We start from the raw sequence: 25,115 nt of genomic DNA, 5'->3' as shown, positions 1-25,115 counted from the left end.
CATTATTTATTACACATATGTAAATTCATAACATAACCTTGTATCCTATAAACATTTTTTGGAAAGGTCACTGTGGATCTGTAATTCAAAATAAAGCAAATCTTAATTTTTTCAAGCAACAATTAGGTGAGCAATGCAAGAATGCTGTCCAAAAAGTTGACCTGATCACACTACTTTGCACACAATCAGTCACAGTTTGTTAAAACAAAACAAACATCAAATTTATAGTGCATAAAAATTAAGCATAAACATGTTAAACGTGACACCAGTCTACTACAAGTAATTTAGGCACATATGACAAGAATTATTGTACTCTAGATTAATTCCTCCAACAATGGATTCTCTGATCCAAAAAGGGAAGTTTTTGTTTATTTTTCCAACACTATATTTATCGTGGATCCCTGCTGCATACAAGGAGTAGGTACCAATGGTGAAATATATAAGCGATACCTATTGCAATGCATTGTATAAAACAAATGCTATTTCATTGTTTTTATATATAATCTGTAATCTGTATTTTTTTTTCCTGCCAAAAATCAGCATCGGCCCAAAAAAAAAAATCCATACTGGTCTAGGCCTAGTAATAGATATAAAGGGAAAACTGTGATACATTCAATAATACAAATAATGTATGTTACACAGAAAGTAGCCTGGGAATGTGAATGTCACCAATTTGTGTGTTTGTGTCGCATTGACAGGATGTATACATTCAGTATACAGTTTGTCAATCGCACTGGACATTCAATATGGACATTCACTGGATCAGATTTTTATCCACATTTGGCAGAAACCCAATTTCGTTCCGAAAATATTTGCAGTGTAAATTCAGCCTTAATGTCTTTTTATTGCTGTGCTATAACCACAAGAAGATTATAAAAAATAGTTTTCCTTTTAGTCCTGTCGTGTTTGCATCCCTAGTATCGCCCATGTGACTCACTTGGCTTGGAGAGAGCAACATCGTTGTTGCTTTTCACCTTCTCACTGTTTCTTGTGAACGTGTCTTGTAGGTGGTTTGTGTGCTTTTCTTTCCTTCTTTCCTCCTCTGCGGCTGCACAAGGACTGATACAACTCTTACTATGTGTGGCCAACATGGCTGGTCGTCTTTCTCTCTTTCTCTCTCCTCCTGTGTGTCGATGCTCTTCGGCCCAGGTCTCCCTTAGCCCACGGATGCCGCTCCACCCACAACAGCCCAGTGCATTCGGCGTGCAGCGCACAGAGACTGTCCCAGAACTTCTCTGTCTCTGTGCCCACACTCATCTTCTCTGGTATGCAGAGGCAGGGAAGGAAGGAAGTCACTTTAGAGCGGGGGAGAAATACTGATATTGGTACCGATTTTTAACATCTTAACCAATTTTTAAATCTGTGACAAGGGTTAGGGTTACGGTTTCGGGTTAGGGTTTAGGGTCAATCAAAATATTAATACAGTATTTTAACTTAAACTCTTTGATGATGCAACGTTCATTTTTGAACAAACATGCCATTTTTTGGAGTCTCCTGAAAAGTGACTATTTTGGAGATACAACATTTGCACCCGATGCCAATGAGTGGATCTTTTGAATACTGGAATTTGATCAAGAATTAAAGTTGAGCTAAACAACTCACTGCAGGGTAAAATGGAATGGGGGAAAAAATTGTCAATCAAAATATTAATACAGTATTAATACTCCAATACTGAAGGCCTTTCCACTACATGCAGTTTTAACATACATTTCATGAATTAAAATCTTCATGGAAACATGACCTGTGAGAGGTAAATGGCACCTTTGCCTTAAATATTGATTTTGATAAGCGGTGTTTTTATCTTGAGCTTGTGTTTCTGGCGTTTTTGGAAAAGGGGTCAAATTTATCCAAATTGACATGCCTGCGAACATTTAGTAAAACTGAATTGTTTTGATGTAGTACTCAAGACGAAAAGAGAAGTGTGCTTCATTCCACTGGGACACGTTTCAGTCGTCCTACTTTTTTTTTTTTTTTTTTTCTAATTACTGGTATTTTTGTGTGTGTCTTTATGTTCCTGTATCATTGTCTTTGACCTAATTTTGCTTTTCACGCTTGCTTTATTTCTTTTTTTGTTTTTCAGCCATGTGTAGCACCTCAAGCACACATTCAAAAACAAACATTTTACACACACACACACACACACACACACGCACACACAGGGCGAGGCTGTGACTGATGGGTGTATGTGTGTGTCATATTCTCCCGCCAGGCCGGTATTTGGTGAGGACCTTCCCCCGTCATCCGGCCCGCCCACCCCTTTCAGAGCCCTCCCCACCAATCCTTTTTCTCCTGCCCCCTTCTCTCCCCCCCAAGCCAGCCGCCAGTCCTCATCATCAGACACAGAACTCAGTTTGACGCCCAAGACGGGTAAGCACATGAGGCATCACCCCCATCAATCTGCATACGCCCCCCGTATCCCCCTCCCCTCCACACCGCTCCAATACTACACTGAGGTGCTTCTCTGGTGTGTTTTTTCATGTTTAGTTTATTTCTCCTTATTATTATTATCATCATTTTTGCTTCTTATTCAATCATGTGTTCCAGCTTTTGTGGTGAAGACACACAAAAGCTGTATGTGCATTAGTTTTGTTTGTTGTGATGTGGTCATAGAAGCACACAGAGTCTCTTAGGTAAAGTAAGATCCAATTGGTTGGGGAAGTCCCGAGTGTAATAAAGCCAGAAAGCTCTTGCACCTTTTCCACTGCACGCTACCTACTTGAGTCGCCGCCTTTCAATTGGGACTGCTTACAGTAGCCAGATGTGACAAAAGTACTCACTCTCCTTACTTTTAAGTTAACAGAGCCTTCAGCGCACTTGATGGTACTTTTGACAGCAAGTCAAATAATGTTTTGAAAGGTATTAATTGTAAATAATAAATACAACATAGTTATCAAATGAATTAAAGACAAAATAATGACTCTTAATGATATAAATGGCTAAATAAGTTAGTTCGCCCTTTTACCAGAAGTCTTTTAATTATGTAAAATGTGCTTCAGCACAAAAATGCAAATACACAAACTAGGCTGTAAAAAAGATTGACTGCCAATATCCATTTTTTTCCTTTTGCTGTAGTCTTATTACTAACCTACATCGATGTTGTCAGAATTACAGTAAATTGTGGGCAAAAATGTCTTCTACGCCACAAGTAAATATCAATCTAATCTAAAAAATGAAATTAAAATTAAATTTTAAATGAGTGTTTTCCTGAGCTACATTTTACGTGTTCTTACGTAGCTACACAAGCTAGTCCATTAAGAGCCATTTGCAATTTCAGTATTGTCGTATACCGAGGACCACCTCAAAGGCCAAATTGAAGCGGGCAGTGGAAAAGTCGCCTCCTAAGACATACATGTTAAAGTCCAGTCCTCGAGGGCCGGTATCCTGCATTTTTTCGATGCTTCTCCCTCAAACACACCTGATTCAAATTATTACGATAATTTTCATGCTCCTGCAGAGCTTGCTGATGAGCTAATCGTTTGAATCGGGTGTTTTTGGCCCGGAGCCTGGAGAACATGAAGGATTTCGACCCTTGCGAACCGGAGTTGGACACCTGTGCCCTAAGATATCCGCCTCCATCTTATCATCCTGAACTTCTTTCCTTCTCGTTGCTCCTGACTTGCTGCTTGTCAGAAGAGCCTTCGTCCTTGAGACGAGGGCCGGGCATCTTCCTCTGCCCCAGTTCCCCCGTCCTCTCCTCATCTTTCTCTGGCTCAGCGGGCGGGTGTACTTCTGGGTCCTCTCCAAGAAATAACACCCTGCCCCCTCCTTCTTCCACCCACTCTGACTCGGCACTGCTGAGAAAAAGCGTGTCCTTCTCTGAGGACTTTCTGATGACGGCCTCCGGTACAGCTTGGCTGCCGTGTGTCTTTTATTGTCGCGGAATCCCAATAACAGCACAGTGCGAGTGATAGCCGTACACTCACCATTAACTCTGCAAGCGTTGTCTAACGGATGATTTCATACCACATGAGTGTGCCGCAGGAAATTATGCAGTTTCATTTAATTGGTAGGAAAATGTTTATTTACAGTACATCTGCGGCAGTTTTTAAAGGGACAGTGTGTAGAATTCCGCGCCGTTTAGTGACAAACTAAACATTCGTTTAAAAAAAACTCACTATAAATTTCTAAAGTGCTGCAATGAATCATATCAGTTCTGTCACGGGGGTGCACGGCGGGTGTGAACGCCGGCGTGGTTGCGGAGGACCCAAAAGCAGGGGAGCGTCGGGACAGGGGGTTGATGAAATCCATGTTTATTGAGGAACGGGAACAAAAGCGGGAAAAAACAGGACGGCAAAAACACGAACTAAGGGCGCAGGCAGGCTGGCAGAACAGAAAACAAACACGACGGGCAGGCTAGCAGGAAAACACGGGGCTGACTGACGACGGGAGAGACACGACAATATGACCATGACATGACAGAGACAATGATCCAACACGGGCTGTAACAGACACTAGGCTTAAATACATTCACCAACTAATCAAACTAACACATGGCAGCTGGGCAGGGACAACAGGCAAAGGGAGCAGATTGGAGGACACGAGGCGCAGGTAACAGACAGGTGGACTAAATCAAAACTAACGCAGGCAGACGCGACAGGGGCAGAAACCGGAACTATAAACGTAAACAGAAACAGAACCCCTCAAAATAAACCCACAACCCAACAAACCATGACACAGTTCGTTTTTTTTTTAACAAAAATGACGTTTTGAAAATTTGTTATCATGAAATCAATGTTTTGTAAGACTAGCAAAATGGTAGATGGGGAGTTTACATGTCTACAATAGATACTAACTCACAGTAACTCATTCAGTGCCTGCCATTTTCCCACCCTCCTTTACCCTAATGCTTGAAAAATAAATGCATATCTAGGATTGAATGCCTAGGCTCATGAAAGATACAAATTAAAAAGTTGTTAAAAATATGTCTTTTGGATCATATGGGTCACTTTTGACAGTTAAGAAAATTATGCACAAGATATGAACATTAGGTTAAAACTGATTTAAATTTAGTGTACATTATCATTGTCTGAACTGCTGAATTTCCTTTTCCTCCACGGTATTCATGGTTGGCTTTGGAATTAAATTTCAGCATGAACCTAAATGCTCTATAACATTTACGGTTAAACTTAATTTGATTACTAAACATTTGAATACAAAATTCCAATTGTTAAATGCTTCGTTATTTTTGTGCATGACTTCCTGTACCCTAATGAAGTGCTGAACACCTTTCAATGAATATTGGCGAATATAACAGCTCCCTTATTGTAACCTAGTTTGTAGCATGCTTTTTATTCTTCCCTTTCCTTCCCCTTTAAAGCTACAGTAGTAAGTGAAGGCTCAACACAAAGTTGGCGTCCTCAGTCGCGTGTGTTAAACAATTGCTTTGACTTATGCCAATATTTACATTACGGCATTGTTAAAATAAGTTATGAACTAGCTCTTGAGTAAAGCGTCTTTCATATTTGCCCAGGAATGGGCAGCGGGGGCAGTGGCGGCAAGGAGGCGGGACCCCTGAAGACGCTGCTCAGACAGCAGACGCAGACGGCTCTGGAGCAGAGGGTACGTTTATGAGTTACGTTTACAAATACAGGCGGGCTTTGTTTGTTTGATCTGGGGCTGAGCGATGAATTTTTGCTCTCCAGCATAGTTCAAAGTGCAACCATCCATTTTTTACACGACAAGAACTGCAACGATTAATCAATAACTAGTTGAATAGAAAAATAATCAATAACCATTTTTGACGGATTCATTTTTTGAAACCTAGATTAATTTAAATGATCCAAATAGTCTGGATTTCAACATCTCATAAATGTTGTCCAAATTCTTTATTACTTCATGTAAGCATACTTAGTATTTTTATGTTGAATCAAAACAAAACATTTGCATTTACTGTAGTTGATTAAAATGAATGCCCTGAAAATGAGGTGACAAAAGCTACTTACAGAAGAAATAAAAAAAAAAAAACATAAACAGAGGTGCTTGGTTGGAGAAATGCCATTGTAATTTTCTGTATCTGTGAACATTTTTTTCCAGGAAAAAAACCTTATATATTTATGCCATCTCGTCTAATCATTTATTTTTATACCATCTCATCCAGCACTTATTTAACCTCGTATGCACACTTTAGTGCCAAAATAGAAGCAGCTCAAGATGTGATTTCAAATGTCTTTTTTTTTTTTCGGAGCCTGGGTGCAAGCACAAACATTGTTCCATTTTCTGTCCCTTTCGATCACTTGTTCTTCTCAGGGAGCTTCCTCCTCTGGGTTGTATTTAAACGCCAGGGTATGTTGCATCTGAGTCACTCTCTCTATCCATATCCCCCCAAAACACCCTGACAAGCTGACAGCCACTGGCCACCGATTTCTAACCTGTCCTTCATTCACCTTTGCCACTTTGAAAAAAACCTGGGGTGGAGGGATGGAGAGGATGTTGCTGTGGCCTTCATGTTTGAAAGGGTGTGTGACTGTTCCGGACTCCCGTCCATGCCTCCATCAAAATCTTCCCTTCCCCTCAGACAGGAATGAGCTTGCTCACCTCATCATCACATCTCAGAACCCAGACGGGCAGTCAGTCATTTTTAGTGTCCCATTTTCTACCCTGGATTAGAAGGCAGTTAAACAATTCTGTCTTAATCCTTTTTTTCAGTGACACATTCACTTTCATGTTTGGTTTACAATAGGAATATCAAGAGGCTAATTACAGTTAGCCGCTCAGGTATTTCAAATGCATGGATTTGCATCATGTTGTCTGACTCGAGACAATGAAGAATTGTAGCTGCACTTTATCAACACATCTATTTGAAATGTCATAGATGTTTGGAGCAAGGAGGGAATTTGCATGGGAGGTGCATACACCACTCTTTGTTGCATGTTAGCACTGTCCTAACCTAAACTGCCTTGTCCAGTATGGTTTAGGTTGATGGCAATGTGCATCTGTATAATACTTATCAAAATACATTGTTTCGCAAGGGTCACCGCAATTGAGTGAGATTACAATCGAATTAGATTTGTTCATAATTGCAGAAACCCTGTTAAAATCTCATCAACTCCCTGAAGTGCGTTCACGTAACCCTGGGGTCACTCATACCCCTATTTGAGGACAGCTGATATAATTTATATGAAACATTAAAGCCATGTTGATCAAGTAAATAAAATAATTGTTGTTGGTGGCCAGTAATGTATTGTGGACCATTAGACAAATTTCAATCTTCTTATTATTGCCGTGCCTATACCACTGGAATTTATAACCACACTATTATTATATTATTGTACTATTTTTATTATTTTTTAACTTTGATACAGTCGCTTACTTGTATCTCAGTAGAGACACAAGAATATGAGTAATAGGAGAAAATATGCATTATTATGGTTACATTTTTACACAAGTGGTATTTCTGCTGTCTCCAGGAGTTTCCCTTCTTCACGTTGACGTCTTTCCCACCTGCCTTTCTGGTCCACGTGGGCGGAGTTGTCAGTGCTCGTTCGGTCAAACTGCTGGACCGCATCCATAACCCCGGTGAGTGCTTGACCACAACCAGTGGAGCTTGTCCACTATTTTGTAGTTACAAGAAATGTTGAATTGCTTTATTTTCCATCTGTGCATTTCTATTTGGTTGGTTATTCTAATTGTTTTGTATGAAACACAGATGAAAATCGGTGCTGGTCACAGATAGAGAGCTGCTTTTAGTTAAAAAGGCAAGCATCCAATTTACAGGTTTAAGGGATAAGGCAACTGTCACCTTGTGTGTCGTTTAACTGGCTGTTGATGTGACATGATATAGCATTGTTTGTGCCGTGGCTTGCCGTGTTACTGTGCGTGTGATGATCCTCAGAGTTGAGGCGCTATAGTGTAAAGTGGTGCATGGCTCCAGTCTGTTGTCTGCTGCTTCTGTATGTGATTGGCTGCAGCCGGCATTGAGCTAGCTACCAGATATCTTTGTAATACTCTGATCCTTTGCCAAGTGCCAGGTGAAGAAATCTCTCACAAAGAGAATTAATTGGAAGTCAAAGTACTCCATTTAGAGTGTTCTCTCGCTGTTCATCCGTCGCTCCCTCATTGTATCATGTTTTTTTTGGTTGTTTTTAAATTCCAGGGAATATGTGTTAGATGAGTTTATTACAAAACATTTTAAAATGTATAGAAGCTGATGAGACAAAAACTGTAACAACTTTGCGCCCCCCCCAAAAGAATCTGAATTATACTAGTCCTGCAATTAATTATTATTTTAATAATAAATTCATCTGTCAATTTATTTTGGCGATTAATCGATGAAGCTGATTTTTTTGAAATATGTTTTATCTTCCATACCTTATTAAAAACAGAACTGTTTCGATTTGCTAATGCAAAAATGTACTAGCAACTTTTTTTGAAAGATTCGTTTACTGGTTATCTTAATTAGTAAGATGTCGCAAAACTGGCTACAATATGATCATTGTTTTCTGAAAAGCAGAAGTTTGTACATTTTTCATTTTGATTCAACACTGATCAGTCTGCTTTCATAGAGGACTAAAGGAATCTGAGCGTATTAACTGTTGCGAGGCTAAAATTCTAAGCATTTGGAAAGTTTAGGTTTCTTAACAATTTATAAATTTTCACAAAATGATTATCTATTTAATTTAACCATCTTGTTGATTAATCGTTGCATGGCTAAATCGTACACACTTTAGGGAATACACAAACCGAGATTCTATTCTACTTAACTACTTTTTTCTCTCACATATATGAAGGCAAAATCCATTTTCCTATTACATTTATTGAGCTCAGGAAGAACAAAAATTAGTAATTTTTTCCAGTTAAACTATGAGTCACTTAGATAGTTAAACCCAACAGAACAATTTTCATTTTTCTTTGGTCTTAGATTATTTTGGGGTTCTGAATGCTGCAGGAAGTTAGGACAAATATTTGCTAGCACAGTCAGTGCAATTGGTTGTCCTGGGAGATAACTGTTAGGATTTTTAGCCATTTTTTTTATAGTTAGAATGACGAAAAATGTTCACACCAATTATAATTATCTTAGTTTCTGTACCTTATGGATGAAATGATCAATAAAAATGACATATAGCTTTGGCTACTCTGTTTTTTTTGTTTTTTGCAAGGCGATATCATGAATGTATTTTTAGTTCAGAACTGACCATGTATGCATTGTGGACTTTCCGTTGATGCCCTCCTGTGATGTTAGAGTCCTTAGTTTGATTATTTAGCAGAATAAAATACAAAAAGCTTTGATCTGTCATTTACATCTTTATATGTATGATCAGGTTGTGCCTGGAGGCAAATATTTCCCCTTTGGCTTGTCATTGTTTTGTTTTATTTCTGCATTGAATGCATAGTGAGTGTGAAGTAGAGCTGTTTGTTTAATGGTCAGGGAGCAAAGATTGAATTTTTTTTTTAGACTTTTATAACCCGTTTACAAAGCATCACTATCATTATAAAGTGATTGTATAGTCGGTATACAGTACATCAGTAAATAATAGTAATACAGTAGTAGTAAATCACACGTCTTTGAGTTGTATTTCAGGCGATCTGTGAGTAAAGAGTTCACAGCTGTATCACGTTGTTTTAGCACCTTCTGCTGGTGAAGGTTGGAGAATTCTGTTGGCTCGCGTGTGTCAAAATCTTCCCGAATTTAAAAAAAAAAAAAAAAAAAATGTTGCTTGCCCTTGACTATTGTATGGAGCAAAAGAGGAAATTGTGCTATATTGCCACAAGGTAGCCTACTTTCTAGTTATTTTGAAGTCACTTCCGGTAGCCGTAGCGGTAGATAAAGCACCTACAACTACATGGCTCAAGCATTGTAGATTCGGAAATACAAATTTAGTGTTTAATCAAACTATAGTTGACAACTTCCTAGACGTGACATATTTCAAAAACTTAACAATAAAAATATTAATTTTAACAGGCCCTATGAAATCTTTGCTCCCTGACCTTTAATGTCTACTAGCGTAAATGGAGTGCTGCTGTTGTGTTGCTAGACTGTATCTTCTTCTTTTTTCTCTCTCTCTTTCTCTCTTTCCTGTACTAATGGTGTGATCTGGCCCAGCCTTGGGTAACACGCGCTCGTACAAACTGCTAGACTGGAATAGTGTCACGGCAGGTATTTCCCCCCCTTTTACTGCTCTCACCCAGATGAGTTTTGGCAGCTCAGTGATGTGGAGGCTAGTTCTGATGTCCATTTAAATACAGTTGTCCTCCTCAATTCAGTTATTGCCCTGTGAAAAACTCAGTGAGCTGTCATCTCTCTCTTGATCTGTGCGAATGTGCGTGTGAATGCTTGTGCGTGGAGCTAAGTCGAGCATGCGCTGTGCTCTCACCCCTTACCCAACCCGGCCTGATAAATCCTCCTGCACTCCCATTGCAACCCTCCAACCGGCTCATCCTGCAGCAGCTCTCCCTTAACGTTGTCAAGCTGCATTTTGCTCCCCCAACTCACCCTCCCCTTTAAGGTTTAGAAGAGCTACAAACAAAAAACCTGACCAGGCATGCGCACTCCTAACTTACTGGGCCGTATTCATACGAAGACAAGGAAGGAGCAGATGTATGAAAGAAAGTCTTGTGAAAATTGGGAAAAAAAGGAATGATTGGGATGGAAAGAGAGTTGTGGACTTTGGGAATTATTGATGGACTGCGGTGGATGAATATGGCCCTCCTCTGCCCTTAAGTGTGCACATGGTCGTGAGTGTGCACGTCAGTGCCTTGTGGCAGTCTGCTTTTGGTTCGCAGGAAGCCGTCTGTGGGGTCGATGCCAGTCATCGGCCTTCATTTCTTTACGTCATCTTTGATTCTTTTCCCTGCTCCCCTCTCATGGATCCAATTCCAATACCATTCCAATAATCCAGTTGTATCTCAGTCAGCATGCGGACCCATGGGGTGCAACTCAATACTCTGATGTAGCTTCCTTTTTTGTCATGTGAACCAATAACTTGCAACTATTTCTAACAACATTTATATTAAGTGTTTAGCTATTGGATCTAAGCCTCATGAGATTATTGAAACACACCCATACATGATGAAGGCTTGATTTTAGTTTATATAAATATATATATGTATGTATATGTATAACATTTTCATGAGCCTGCATTCTGCATATTCAGCCACACATGCAATTTTCTTATTCTCATTGTTGCTGATCAAATGCAGAGCAAGGCAATATAAATAATTAAATATGCTATATTTTATACACAGAGAGGGGGTCCTCCATTTACAAATGAGTTCTGTTCCCTTCCATTGGGGACAGCATATTCCAAATATGGACATAAGTTGGAATGCGCCGTAGTCCATCGATAACCTACACTAGTGTGGTAATGAAGTTATTATTATCGAAAATATTTGCATTTAAAAACCTCCTAAAACAAAAATAAAAACTGAACGTACCCCATCTTGTATGGTAAACCTCCCAAAAATGTCCTAGATTTAAAATATTTTATGACACAGTCCAAAACACATTAAAACAGATTTTATGTTGCCCTCAAAGGTCACTCATATATGTTAAAGACCCAGTTTTACTGGGCTAGCAAAGAATGAGTCAGAAGCATCCGTGTGCCTGTACAGTTCCATTAAAGACCCCAGAAAATCTTAGCTCCTTTCTGAATATAGAAAGATGGCAAGGTTTCAGTAATCTTGTCAGTAGCCACTGTTTTGGCGTCATCTTGTGGCATCTGTTAAAAAGTGATAATAAAATATTCAAGTAGGTTATTTTGCAGAAAAAAAAGAATGAAAGTAGGTGAATTTGCGAGCTGCCGAGAGGCAAGGGTTCACTGTATTGTAATGCTGCATTTATTCCACTCGTGACCGCTAAATGCTATAAATGCAGTAAGTATTTAATTTATATAAAAATTAAAAAAAATAAAAGGTACGAGAGCAACTAGCATGTCTTTTTGTGTCTGATGCTCACAACCTTGAAATGTCATTAACCGAGGACTCCCGTACTAACAGTTAAGGCTTATCTCCTTAGTTGAGTTCGCCTTCATCATTATCATCGTCATTGCCACTTTGTCCCACAAAATGATAACTTTTCATTTTGTTCTGCTTTGAAAACACAGTGGTACTCCACAAATAACCAGAAAATACAAGTTGCCTGTTTATTTTCTGGTTCTTCAACTAAACAAATTGCGACCACACCAGAGAGGTGTGTGTCAAATACCATGTTGGCATGTTTGCTTTTTGACAGCCAGGTTTAATGTGCCTTGTAGGTAGGCAAGTCCAATGAATGTCTGATGTATCCAGTCAGTAGTAATGTTTCATGTTTTACTAATTGAGGCGTCGTATCTTTCGTCAGATGAACCAGAAACTCGCGACGCCTGGTGGGAGGAGATACGACAGGAGATCAAGTCTCATGCAAAAGCTCTCGGTTGCCATGCCGTCGTGGGATATAGCGAGAGTACCAGCATCTGGTATGGACTTGAGAATTTCATGAAAAGCATTCCTAAGTAAAACATATATTTTTCTTGACATATGTGTCTTTTTTTTTTCTATTCACCTCTCAATTTTTCCTCCTTCATCTTCTTTCTCCACTATACTTAGTGAGGAGGTGTGCATCTTGTCTGCATCTGGCACGGCTGCCATCTTGAATCCTCGCTACATGCGTGAAGGCTGTTTGGACCTCGGAACCTTGGACCACAGGTGCCCTGTGTCCCTTCAGTAGTTCTGTGCATTGCCAATTATTATTGAAGTCTGGTATAATATGACAGATAAAGTAATATTTGAGGAAGATTACAGAATTAAATAAATCCCTAGTTCATATCGCAAACTGTAATTTCAAGACAGTGCCAATAATATGTCTTTTGCACTGAGATCTTCTTGGGAAGTCTGACCACAAATTTTTGCCTTCTCCAGGTTTGAGGACCCATCTCCCTCAAGTTGCGGGTTCTGTCACATACCGTACGATGAGTTCAACATGCCCTTTCCCGCCCAGCTCACCTACTGCTTCCTCTGCAGACGACAAAAGGTCTCAAGTGCATGGCTGTTTGACAATATTCAAAGATGTGTATTAGTAGCAATTATTATTAATAACTTAATCCGGGCCCAAATACCAATGCTGAAATGCTGTGTTTATTGTATTTATTTATGATAATTATTTTTTTGCTAGGTCCCTGATGTTCTCTTCACAACAATCGACCTGCCATCAGACGCCGCCGTCACAGGAAAAGGTTGTCTTATTCAGGCCAGGTATGATACTTAACCCGAGATGAAGCACATCACATCCATTCCTTGAGTCGATACAAGTTAACGCCGATGTTTGTCATCTCACAGATTGTGCCGTCTAAAGAAGCGCGCTCAGGGAGAGGTGAACGCCACAGCCATCTCCAACCTGCTTCCTTTTATGGAATACGAACTGCACACTCAGTTGATGAACAAGCTGAAGCTGCACAGCATGAACGCTCTGTTTGGCCTCCACATACAAATCAGCGTTGGCGAGAACATGCTGCTGGGTCTGGCTGTAGGTCCACTTTTTAAATGAATACAATAACCTAATGCACATTCATCATTTAGTATTCATGAATTCATATAAAATAAACACATAAAGGGCCTCACCAAGTCTATTTTTTTAGGCTGATACCAATGCCAATTTTTGGAAGAAAGAAAAGCTGACTACAACTAATCAGCCGATGAAATTGAAAAATGATAATGAGCAAAACATCATTTGTTTCCTTACAATGCATTTAATCTGAGTCACGGTCGCATGTATAGGAGTGACGTCCAGCTCAATTCTTGCTGCTCCTAATTATTGCTTGTCAAAATTAACATATGCTTTGTTTTGAATAGCAACCATGCAGAATGAGTTTATCAACAAATTTCAGGATACATACTCAAGGATACAAGGTTATGGTATGGATTTTTGTGGACTAAATAATGACACCAGTGTTACTTATGTTCAACTGGTGTAAAAACTTAGAGTAAACACTTAAAATATTTGTCAGGTATCGGTCATTTGGGTGATTATTTTTGACCGATGTTTCAAGGGCGATTATCGGCCAGCAGATTGATCATTTGGGCCTATGTACTTAATCATTGATTTTAGTCTAAAGGTCACTTTCTTTAAGCCGGTCTTCTGTTCACTGAAAAAATCACCTATTCACTTTTTTGTGCCATAGCAATAACAACATTACTATTTTCCCTATCTCTTACGAATAGGAAGGGTTTTGTGTCATCAAACTGTTTTTTGTTTACTGGTAGGATTGCAGTACAGTTTTAAAAAAATGTGTGTATATTTTCAGTCTGCCACAGGAGTGTATTTGACCGCCCTCCCTTCACCAGGAGGTATTCAGATAGCAGGGAAAACTCCGGGCGATCTGAGCAACGAGCACCACATGTTGACCATCCAGAAGAGGATCAACGACACCATCGCCAAGAACAAAGAGCTCTATCAGATTACGCCGCCGGTGAGCTGCACTTCATCTCGCTCAGATAGCCAATGATATTTGCCAAATACACCTTATTTTTCACAGTAGATCTTAACTATAACAATAATGATATTTTGGATGTTAGCTGACAAATGTTTTACATTAAAAGATATCTCATGCTAAAGCAGGTTTCCAATCATATTTGGTATTCATGATTTAGTTCAGGGGTGTCAACTCGTTTTAGCTTGTGGGCTGCATCAAGAAAAATCTATTTCAAGTGGGCTGGACCAATAAAATCATGGTATATAATTATATATCTTTAAAAGATATATAAAGATATATAAAAGATCCACTCATTTTTATGCTTTTATACCTTACTTTACAACATCATCTCATTGGCTGAATTAAATCCGTTTGCGAGCCAAAACTGGCCTTATGTTTGACACCCTTACTGTAGTTAGTGGCTGAACAATCGACAGTTATAATTGTTAGAATTTACCATGATGACTCCGCTTGTATACATTTCATAGCAACCTTGTCCATTATTTTTGATGGGCTCAAGTCCTCATGCATTCCAGTCTGTTATCTGATGTCTATGTCCTCTGTGCGTTCTTACACCCCTTTATTTCTCTCTGGTCGTTAAAGAAATTATTTACCCTGGACCCTGAAGTGCTCGGCGACATAGACATGGTACTGATCGCTGTACGAGGCGGCAACGCATGACAAATGCTTCACTGTTGTTGATCACGTCCTCTACCAAAACCTCACCCCTTTTGTGACAGTGGTTTAACTTGGGTTGGGGGGGGGGGGGGGGGGGGGGGGGGGGGGGTTCTGGAGCGGGCCGGCTCGTAACCCACCTCAGTTGTGGCAGGAGGCTTGAGCCATTGTAACTCATTGTCCTTGTCAATTATGACCATCTTCTTTATTCGTTCACCTTGTGAATGTGTTTATGGTGTGTGTATTTGCGTGTGTGACACTACTGCTCCAAATCTATTTTCCATTTAACACCAGCCATGCACTGAGTGGTTGATAGTGATAGGTGAGCGAGCATGTGGCGTGTTAATAACATAATCCTCCCACAGCTAGGGGGTGTGCTGACAAACTGTTTAAAGTACTCAGACCAGTTCAACTGTTTTGTCCATTTTGGTCCCCGTAGGAGCTCACAGAGGAAGTGGTGGGATCTCCCATCCCGGAGCCCAGACAACGAACCAGGCTTTTCCGCTCCCACTCAGAAAGCTCAGACGAGCTGTCAGAACTGGACCTCTCTCACGGCAAGAAGGACGCTTTTGTCCTGGAGGTGTGTGTCCTGCTGGAAAAGTGAGATGATTGCTGATTGAAGTTTTAATTGTAGCTTGCTATTTAGGAGCTAAGCAATGTAGAGTCTGTGAGCCAAATGCCCAATTTTGGGGATTAAAAAAAAAAAGATGATTTTATATAATTTAATGCTGCAAATATTACAGATCTTTTGGTTTTTAAATGTATTTGAACAAAACTGTACTACTTAAAAAAATACTACAACATGAATAAATGTTGAACAAATATTTTTAAATAACCCAATAATTGTAATCATTAAATCTTTAAAATGTTATGATAAATTATATTGTCTGTAACCCTTGTGAGGAAGAAGCAGCAATAGATCATGGATGGATGGAAGTTATTATTTTGTTTTTTTTATAAGTAAAAATATACATAATATCAATGATTATTGTATTATAATACAATTAAGTTCTTTGTATTATATTTTGTACAAGTAAAATTTGTCCACCCTGTCATAGATTGACGACACGGATGCCGTGGAAGATATTCACTCCCTACTCACGGACGCCTCGCCTCCTACGGGTATGTGATCTGAGTCATCATCATTACAAAGTGCATTTTGATCTTTAATTCCCGACTCATAGCTTTATTATTATTATTTTTTTTTTTTTTGTCTTTAGGATTCCACAGCTGCAACACTGAGACCATGCCTGGGATTTACAACTGGACTGCTGGAATACAGGTTTGTGGTCACATGCTGTAAAACATGTGCCGGTCTAACACTTTCAAATTTCATATCTTTCCCAAATGTTTATTTAAAAGTGCTTTTCAAGTATACGATGTGATGCACTCTCCACATATTCACAAAATGTCCATTTATTATTGCAAGTTTCTTTAGCAAATGTAACCCTTAATTTCTACTTTTCAGATGTTTACATCAGTGAGGGTGTTAAGGTTGAGTCATGCCAATCTCACTAATCAAGGCTTGAACAAAATCTTCACTGACCTGTGTGAAAACCTGCTGAAGGTTTGTATGACAAACACAGGAACAAAAAAAATACATTACTTCATCCTAAACAAGTTATTTTGTCGTGTTTATTTCAGAGTTTGTACTTCAAGTTGCGCTCTATGATCCCCTGCTGTATTTGTCATCTCAACTTTACCGTAGCTGTGCCAGAAGAAGAACTCATACAGGTGAATGAGCGTCCCTCAAGCATATTTTCCCCTGTTATGTTTCACACTTCTGCTGCGCTTTTCCATCTGCTCGGCAGGTTGCCGTGACGGCGGTAGCCATGACGTTCGACAAGGACCAGGCCCAGGAGACGCCAGCTGACAAGCCCGTCACCAAAGGTGGGTGCGAGGAAAGTGTTAATAGTTGCTCAGTCATGTACATTTATTTGGTTTTGAAATTATATGGGAGCCCAAGCTCAGTCAATGCATGATAATGGATCACAAAACTATTCTAGTACATTTTTCAACACAAAAAAATACCCACTAATTAAAAAAAATGTTCCCATTCGAAATTCTAAATATCCAGCTCATTCACCTCACCTTATGATTAAATTTCAACACTCCCAAAATTCCTACACAGCGAAATTCCATACTTTTTCACCAACAATTAGAATATTTTTCACCAATATATATTTTTTTATTTCACTGTTTTCAATGCTTTCAACTACTTTTGGCCTTTTTTTAATTCCAAAATGTACACTTTTCCAAATATTCTACATTTCATACCCACAAAATCTCCACTAATTTCCTCTGGCACATTTAACATTCATTATCAAATTATTTTTACCTTCTAATTCATTCTATTCCAGCTTTAAACTCCTTACTTCATACCTACCAAAATTTCAAGTCCAAATTTCATCGTTTAGTTTTTTTTCTCTAAAATTTCACATTTTTTGACACCTTCTAAGGATTCCAACTTTAAACTGCCATAGCACGTTTATTTTCCCAAATTTTCAAGGAGAAAGCTAACAATTTAGATTTTTCTTACATTTACACGGAAATTCAAAAACTCAAAATGCTTTTGGATGTTCTCTTCTAACGTCTACATTTTTTTTCACCTATTTCAACCACTCCAACTTTAACTCTTCATCGTTTCCCTATTTTTTCCTGTTGTTTTTTTCTTTCTTTTATTCAAAGTAAACTTGGAAAAGCCCATGAAGCTCGTCATGCGGTTACAATAATGGATGGATAAATGTGGGATTATAAAATGCTCAATCCTTTTTTCATATGAAACGTTTGAGTAATATGTGTTTGCGTGTGTGTTTCAGGCTGCAGTGAGACAGAAGAGCAGCTGCAGTTTCCCCTGGAGCTTTGTGCAGACTCGCCATCCGCCAACACTCAGCCGCCATCAAAAACCTCAGGTAGCGTCGAGCTCTCTTCTACAGATTAACCTCACGTGCCCCTTGTTTTGCAAACAGGCTTCATTATCCATTTCCTTCACTAACACCTCAGGTACAGTCCCTTTACTCACTCCGGCTGCAAAAATCTGCCAAAATCAGCTGGTTATTGTGCACCCGGAAGGTAATTGCTCAGTGATGTCAGGTTGCAGTTTGGTCTCATCTGTTGTGAAACTAGTGGATGGTAGTGTTATGTTGTTGGATGCAACTCCTTTAGATTGAGTAGTTGGGCTGGATTTACACTGAGACAATTTTGGATTTTTTTTTTTTTTTGTGGTGGTGGGCCGGGTTGCCATATTTGGGATCACAGAGTTATTGACAAAAATAAAACAAATTGACACAGATGTCCATTTTGGGATATCTCCAAAAACAACCTTCTCAAGGTTTCAACTTTCATTTCCCAGTAGCCAAAATTTCAAATTGTAATGGAAGTGAATGAAAAGGGATTAGTAGACTATGCACAACACTTCTGAGGTGTTTTTGTCCAACAAGCTAGCTTTATCATGTCTCAGTTTTGATGTCAACCTTGTGTTCGAATCTCAGTTGATGTCTTTACCTGCTCTTTGAATTATTATATATTATTAATATATAATTTCCAGTAGTCATGCCACACTTCCTGAAAGTTTCGTGTCAATATTGTTTTCCTAAGGTACTGCTTTCTATGGACTTTGCGCTCCCTCTGTGTATTATAAATCATTTTAAATAGAACTAAGTGTAGAATTGGAATATATCAATAATTCAATTTTCTATTTTGGGGACATAAGCCTGAGTTTGTGAAAACGCATCACATACATAATTCCCCCTAGGTGCCACTCTAGATAACTGAGATGTCACTGCAACCGGACAGCGCACATCGGTTAGATTAACCCTATTTCGAGTGGTTTGTATGTAGTCACAGTAAATTCATGTTGGCACCTTCTACTGGTAAAAAGTTCATTCAGCAGACGATTACTTCTACTTAAAATATTTAATGACATAACTTTCAAATGAGGAAGAGATGTTGAATTTGAAGGTTCAATTTGTTCTGATTTGATATATTATGTCCTTCAAATGGACTGGGCAACAAATGTCATATAGTAACACCATGGACTGAATGTGTATAAAATGGCACCGCAGATGTTATTTCTGATGCTGTAATTGTATTTGTACTTCATCATAAAATATTTAACATTTAAAAAGGGTTGTATTAAAACATAGTCTGGGTTAAATGTTTTAACCGAAATAATGTCTAAAATTTGTGGATTTGATAACATAGGAAGATAAAATTCATTTGTTCATGAATGAATGAAGACCTGTGTGAGTTAAATCATAACTGGGATTATGGACCTGCAGTATAAATCCAGCCCAGGATTATGAATCAATACACAGTGTAATCCGATTCCTTGCATATCAGACGCAAAGGGCGACTTTGATATTTATGTACCTGTCCACAGGTGTCTCACCAAATCCTGCTGTGTCATCAAGAGGTAAGCTGCCCCTTGACCCCCAAAATGCACTTTCACATGTATCCAGCCCCAATCTGACCTACCTGCTACCAAAACTACAACTCAGGCCCATTTTTGATTTAACATCCTTATGTCTCGGAAAGAAAATATCCCACGCCGCCCCAGACCTCATCCACTTTTGTTCTTTTTTTTCTGTTCTTCTTTTTTGTTTTTGTTTGTTTTTTTCCCTGTTGTCTTGTGTGGTTGTGGGTTTTGTATGTGTGTGTGTTCTCTCCAGCTGCCTCCGTTGATTACGGTTCCTTTGCAGACAGATGCAGCACCTGGCTAGAGCTGCTTAGGCTGAAAGCTCACACCATAAGACGAGGATCAGTTAAGACAAGTAGGATACAGTCTCAAGCACACTCTGCTGGCCACGTTCAAAGATGCAAAACATGCACACACGCAAGCACACACACACACATAATACAAACGTCCAAGCATGCTGCTGTGGGGTGAGCATTAAGAATTACATTGCAGATTTTCGTTGGATAATTTAAAAGTTTTGAAGGCCCTGCCGCTCTTTGGATTTCTCCAATCAGCAGTTTGCTCTTTTTGATGATGGCAAATTATTAGGAATTTTGAGTAATAGCCATGTGCATTGTTCTCTTTTCAAGATACTCAAATTAGGTTAAAAACAATGAGGAAAGTGGCACTGTCAGGTCAGATTATTAGGCACACCTGCACAATCCAATGAAATCCAAAACACAAGATGAGTTCATTGAATTCTGAGAGCAAATGCAGATATTCAGTGTAAATCACTGTCCTCATTTGCTCTGTATTTTGGTTCGAACAAACTTTAACACTGAAAGGGTGAAAGAAGAGCTGTTAAATCTCTAAAATTTCGTCTGTCTTTGCAGTGTTTTTCTCTATTATCTTCAACAGTGTTTAATGATTTTAAAAACAAATCTCTAACACTTCAAGGGATCTTTAATGAACCTGTAAAACATGCTTTTCTGCCACATTCATATTTATCAAGATGCACCTATAAGATAGTAAATACATATATCCAAATGAGGAAATACAGCATGTAAATGACTGTAGTAATATTAATATTACACTGTTCTGAATTTTATTACATTGTGCAAGTGCGCCTAATAAAGCGATGGCCTGTTTGTATAATGTTCACGTATCCACAGCGGCTTTGAAAGCTTTTTTTACGTGCTTGACACGAGCCATCGAAATATGTCCTTTCACACACTGGCTTGTGCATTATTACTGTACTCGTTTTGGTTATAGCTGTGTCCGTCCGTCTCCCATCGCCCGAGGTCCAAAAGAGTACTTTGTCACCATGTCGTTTCCCCGACACACGTAAACGTACACCACAGCTGTTCCCAGGTCTGTGTGTCTGTCTGCAGACACTGTGTAAACTGTCCTGTCCGCCTGTCACGCATGGGAAATGATTGTCTGGCCACCTGCACCATCCACATGACTGCATGTCTTTTAAGAAGTCACTTAAACGTGCACCTTTTTTTGTGACATCACATCTTTCTTAAATGTCAAAAGGATGTTTGTGGCAAAAGCTAATTTCCTGCTTCCAAAATTAAATTTGTTTGTAGATTCCCACTACAGAAATCCGATTCAGGTATTTACAGGGAATGGAGACAAAGTCCCCCTGCAAATAGCAAAATATTACGGCTCCCGCTCTAAATTATTGAGGATTTTTTATAATTATTTTACGTATTAACTCATTCAATCCCAGACATATTTTTTATTTGAATCTTGTGTATTTATTTTCTTTATTCTTTCAAGTTTGGCTTAAGTGTTTAAAAGTTACTTTAAGCACTAAAGTAATCATTTATTTTGAGTTTTAAGTCATAAAATAATTTATTACTCAAGTTACTAAGGTCATAGATTACTTAGGTACAAGTAATTAGTGACTTTAGGCTCTAAAGTACTCAAGAAATTGATTACTTGAGTACTTTAGTACTAAAAGTAATTGCTCATTCGATCCCTTAGACATTTCAATCACAGGTAATATAGTGTGTATATATATATATGAGTTAATAATGAATATACTATAATTACCCAAATTAATTCACACTTGAGAAAAAAAATGGCTTGCAGATTATTTAATTTAAAAAAGAAAAAAATGCACCAGAAGTTGCATTGGTCTCTCATAATATCTTCTGCTAACAACTCTGGCTAAACTTAACTTCTCATTGACATATAAAACCGGTCTCTTCGTGAAGACGTCTCACTTAAATAGGCATCCTCACTACCAAGGAATGCTTTTTTTTCAGCCTTTGCATATTTTACCCAGAAACTTAGTCAAATCTGCATTTCGCGGGCCACATCAAACGATGTTGCGGCCCAGATCCGGCCCCCGGGTCTTGTGTTTGACACCGACGGCTTAGATAGATTTCTTTAATGCCGTGGTATAATCGGCAAGAACGTTTGCGTAATCATGCAATATCGTTGTCATGCGATGACAACTTTTAGCGGCGTCTCTAGACCTTCGTTGAAAAGCACTTCCTGAAAATAAGCCATTTATGGCCTGTGACCCTTCAGTCTCATCCCTGGAGCGCTCCAGTCCGCTGACCGAGAACCGGTCCCGCTCGTTACGCTCCAACCGCTGCTCATTTGGAGGAAGCTCGGTTACCGTGGTGAAGATGACGCCGCTTTCCTTCCTCCCCGGCATGCGTGTGGTCAAATACTTAGGCATCATCAACATGTTCTTCATTCGAGAGACCACGTCCTTACGAGAGGTATGGCCGAAATGACTCATCGCTCCGGGGGGAAAAAATAAATAATTTTCTTGTCATCCGTTACAGGAAGGCGGCGTGAGCGGCTTCCTCCATTCCTTCATAGCAGAGGTGTTTGCTATGGTTCGTGCCCATGTCGCAGCTTTGGGGGGAAATGTCGTCGTTTCGTACAGCATGAAGGAGTGCGTGCTAATGGAGAATCCCAATAAGAACCAGGTATAGAGTAATAGCATACGGCATACTATATAAGTAAATACATCAGGGTAGGGCTGTGCAACGAATCAAATTGGATGAATTTGTCATTTTGAAAATTGAATGTGAAAATTGGGAAATCAAGACTTGCAAAAGTGGCGGTAACATAGAAACAAGTTATAGGAAATGTTTACAATAGCTATTCAATTTTGGCATTTAAAGGTATAGACAACTTATTCAGCCATTTTTGCAGTCAAAAGATATTTTGTCTACAATATTCTCTTAAAATAGTTGAAAAAAACATATACACACACACACACACATACAGTATCTATATGTGCTATATATTAAGTAACTGAGCTTAAATGTTTTGACTGTTGAATTAAAAATGTGATAACTTCCTCACTGAATTATATTCCACATACGATGAATACTTTTAAAACAAATTTTTTCACTTGCTGTTGGCTGAAAATGACATTACATGTGATGAAGGCTCAGGTAACAAGCAACCAATCATGGTTCAGCTAGGAATGTCACATGACCAACAGGTGATCCATCATTGAACCCAACCCTTGACACATGGCAATTAGCCAACTCAACATGTTCAGTTGAAAGGAGAAAAATCTTTTTTTAGATATGAATTGTAAATGAAAAATATTGCATGTTGTTTTTTTTTTTTTTTTTAATTTAAAATCTGGAGTACCCCCTGGAGTTCTTTCAAGTACCCCCCCATTTGAGAACCACTGCTTTAATCCACCCATTTGTGTTTGTCACACAGGCTCAGTGTCTCATCAATGTGAGTGGCGACGCCGTCATCTGCGTGCGGGAATCCGATCAGGAGCCCACGTCATCCGCGACAAACCTCGGGCAAGCGTGCACAAGTGGAACGGAAGGGACCACATGACACGCGCTCTCGCTCACAATTTAACCGTCCAAACGGGAGCAATCTTCGTCTGCCTTAACTTGGTCAACTGGCCCAAAGTTCACATGCTGGTCATAATAAGCAGCACATGCGCACAATAGAAGATTGCAAATACTGACATCGATTTTGATCATGCCAGTATTTGCCACACATTTGCTTGAAACGTTTGCCTGCTTTAAGTTCCGTCCTCTTCAAGTGTCAGGCCAAAGCTCACCTATAATATTCGGGTTTGATTACCAGCTACCAGGGGGTACGCAAATATACCAATTTTTAACATCCGCAATTATTTCTAAAATGTGGGGTCAAAAACACGACTTAGGAAAACGTTAGCGTGCTATTATTGCGCTTCTAGTATATAGTGCAATACAAATGAGCAAAACAACACGAGTGCTTCAATTACATGCACGCTAGACACGTGTCAGTACCAAGTGTGACCTGTGAGGGGCAGCATAGTGCTACAAGTCTCCTCGCACAGCCCAAAAAGCATTTGCAATCGGAAATAGTCCACAGTTTACACTATTCAACAGATATATTTTTTTAATCAGAGATGCTAATAAACTTAAAAAAAAAATTCTGCGCTGATTCCAAATCTGTCCGTTTTTTTTCCACTAGTACATCAGGTTTTCATAATTAAAATAACACCTAGTACGGTATATATTCATAATTATTAATTAGGTGTTATCTTAAGAAACAGTTTGTTTTCTGAGATGCACAAGATTTTACAGGTAAAGTGAAAATATGTCAAAAACTTGTAAAAAAAAAAACATGTTTTAGGCGCTGATATTTTTATAGACATATGCAGCCATCGCTGGTTTAATTTGCTGTTGGTCAATAGTATCATGCATTTGTTGACAATTTATCAAAATGTCACATAAATCTATTCAGATTTTCCAGATAGCCATTAAAAATCCTCATGTAATGTTCGTGTCATATATATATATATATATATATATATATATATATATATATATATATATATATATATATATATATATATATATATATATATATAATTTTTTTTTTCATTTGAAATGCCAGATCACGGTAATCACTAAATGTAATTTGTAAGACGCATCCAATCATCAAATGTTCAATCAATTAAAAGGGTCGAAAAACTGCTCAAATCTGGCCCGATTTTTGGTATTTATTTCTATTGCACTTGGAGTCTCATTCGATGTTTTAATGGTCGACATTTCGGAGGGATGGTATTTTCAATCAGCGGCATACAGAAATTTGCCAAGTCTGTTAGGTACAGTCTTCATTATGAAATCTGCTCCATTAACAGTATTGCTTGCATGAAGCACAAACCACAATTCTTGAGTGTCAAATAACTTGGTCAAGGCCCCATCCTTTCTAGTTTGCTGTGATTTATAAGACTTAATACAGCACGACCATGGTTTATAATTATAGTAAAGGTAACATTTATTTGGCCGGCTTTCACCGCAGCTGTTTTCATGGTGTTAAGTTTGATTCCTAATCCTGCTACTGATTTTTGTTCTGTGTGTTGTTGAATCATGATGTCCAGGGCTGGAAATAATATAGTTGTTTTTTTTTTCTTTTAAGCAAGCTGTAAATTGTTGCTTTCTAATCCTTTGTGCGTGCGTCGTGTGAGTGTGTGTGTGTGTCTTTAGTAAGTGCAATAAATACTTTTTTTTTGATTGAATTCGTGGTACTATTCGTGCTCGATTTTCTGTGTTTGTGTCCAAACTTGAATGTGCTAGAAGCATGCAGACCAAATCTTTATTGCCATGAATTTGTAATGCTTGCCTGATGAAGATTTGCACAATAAACTCAAAGGTGAAACTTTGTTG

General features: G+C 38.8%; 1 protein-coding gene across 18 annotated transcripts in view; it reads left to right on the top strand.

The window, feature by feature from the left end:
• c2cd5 (C2 calcium dependent domain containing 5) overlaps positions 1-25,111 on the top strand; it is a 30,978-nt gene extending 5,867 nt beyond the window's left edge. The window contains exons 8-32 of one of the 18 annotated variants that reach the window (XM_088416969.1): positions 2,210-2,367; positions 5,471-5,559; positions 6,247-6,282; positions 7,407-7,515; positions 10,040-10,093; positions 12,275-12,389; positions 12,520-12,618; positions 12,832-12,943; positions 13,085-13,164; positions 13,249-13,435; positions 14,214-14,378; positions 14,985-15,029; positions 15,496-15,636; positions 16,115-16,178; positions 16,277-16,338; positions 16,525-16,623; positions 16,701-16,790; positions 16,868-16,946; positions 17,876-17,968; positions 18,060-18,128; positions 19,438-19,470; positions 19,757-19,828; positions 21,997-22,193; positions 22,260-22,406; positions 23,161-25,111. In XM_088416969.1, coding sequence (XP_088273095.1) covers positions 2,210-2,367; positions 5,471-5,559; positions 6,247-6,282; positions 7,407-7,515; positions 10,040-10,093; positions 12,275-12,389; positions 12,520-12,618; positions 12,832-12,943; positions 13,085-13,164; positions 13,249-13,435; positions 14,214-14,378; positions 14,985-15,029; positions 15,496-15,636; positions 16,115-16,178; positions 16,277-16,338; positions 16,525-16,623; positions 16,701-16,790; positions 16,868-16,946; positions 17,876-17,968; positions 18,060-18,128; positions 19,438-19,470; positions 19,757-19,828; positions 21,997-22,193; positions 22,260-22,406; positions 23,161-23,286 — 2,521 coding nt within the window. In that variant the 3' untranslated portion in view covers positions 23,287-25,111. Of the gene's footprint in view, positions 1-1,149; positions 1,266-2,209; positions 2,368-3,630; positions 3,844-5,470; positions 5,560-6,246; positions 6,283-7,406; positions 7,516-10,039; positions 10,094-12,274; positions 12,390-12,519; positions 12,619-12,831; positions 12,944-13,084; positions 13,165-13,248; positions 13,436-14,213; positions 14,379-14,984; positions 15,030-15,495; positions 15,637-16,114; positions 16,179-16,276; positions 16,339-16,524; positions 16,624-16,700; positions 16,791-16,867; positions 16,947-17,875; positions 17,969-18,059; positions 18,129-19,437; positions 19,471-19,726; positions 19,829-21,996; positions 22,194-22,259; positions 22,407-23,160 lie in introns of all 18 variants that reach the window. The other 17 variants (XM_088416968.1, XM_088416985.1, XM_088416972.1 and 14 more) reach the window with 17 other exon arrangements.
• The last annotated feature ends 4 nt before the right edge of the window (positions 25,112-25,115 follow it).

Source organism: Hippichthys cyanospilos, chromosome 6 (genome assembly GCF_059441005.1).
Source record: "Hippichthys cyanospilos isolate Australia breed blue-spotted pipefish chromosome 6, RoL_Hcya_1.0, whole genome shotgun sequence".
Classification (NCBI taxonomy): Eukaryota; Metazoa; Chordata; class Actinopteri; order Syngnathiformes; family Syngnathidae; genus Hippichthys; species Hippichthys cyanospilos.
This window is presented reverse-complemented; position numbering and strand designations above follow the sequence as displayed.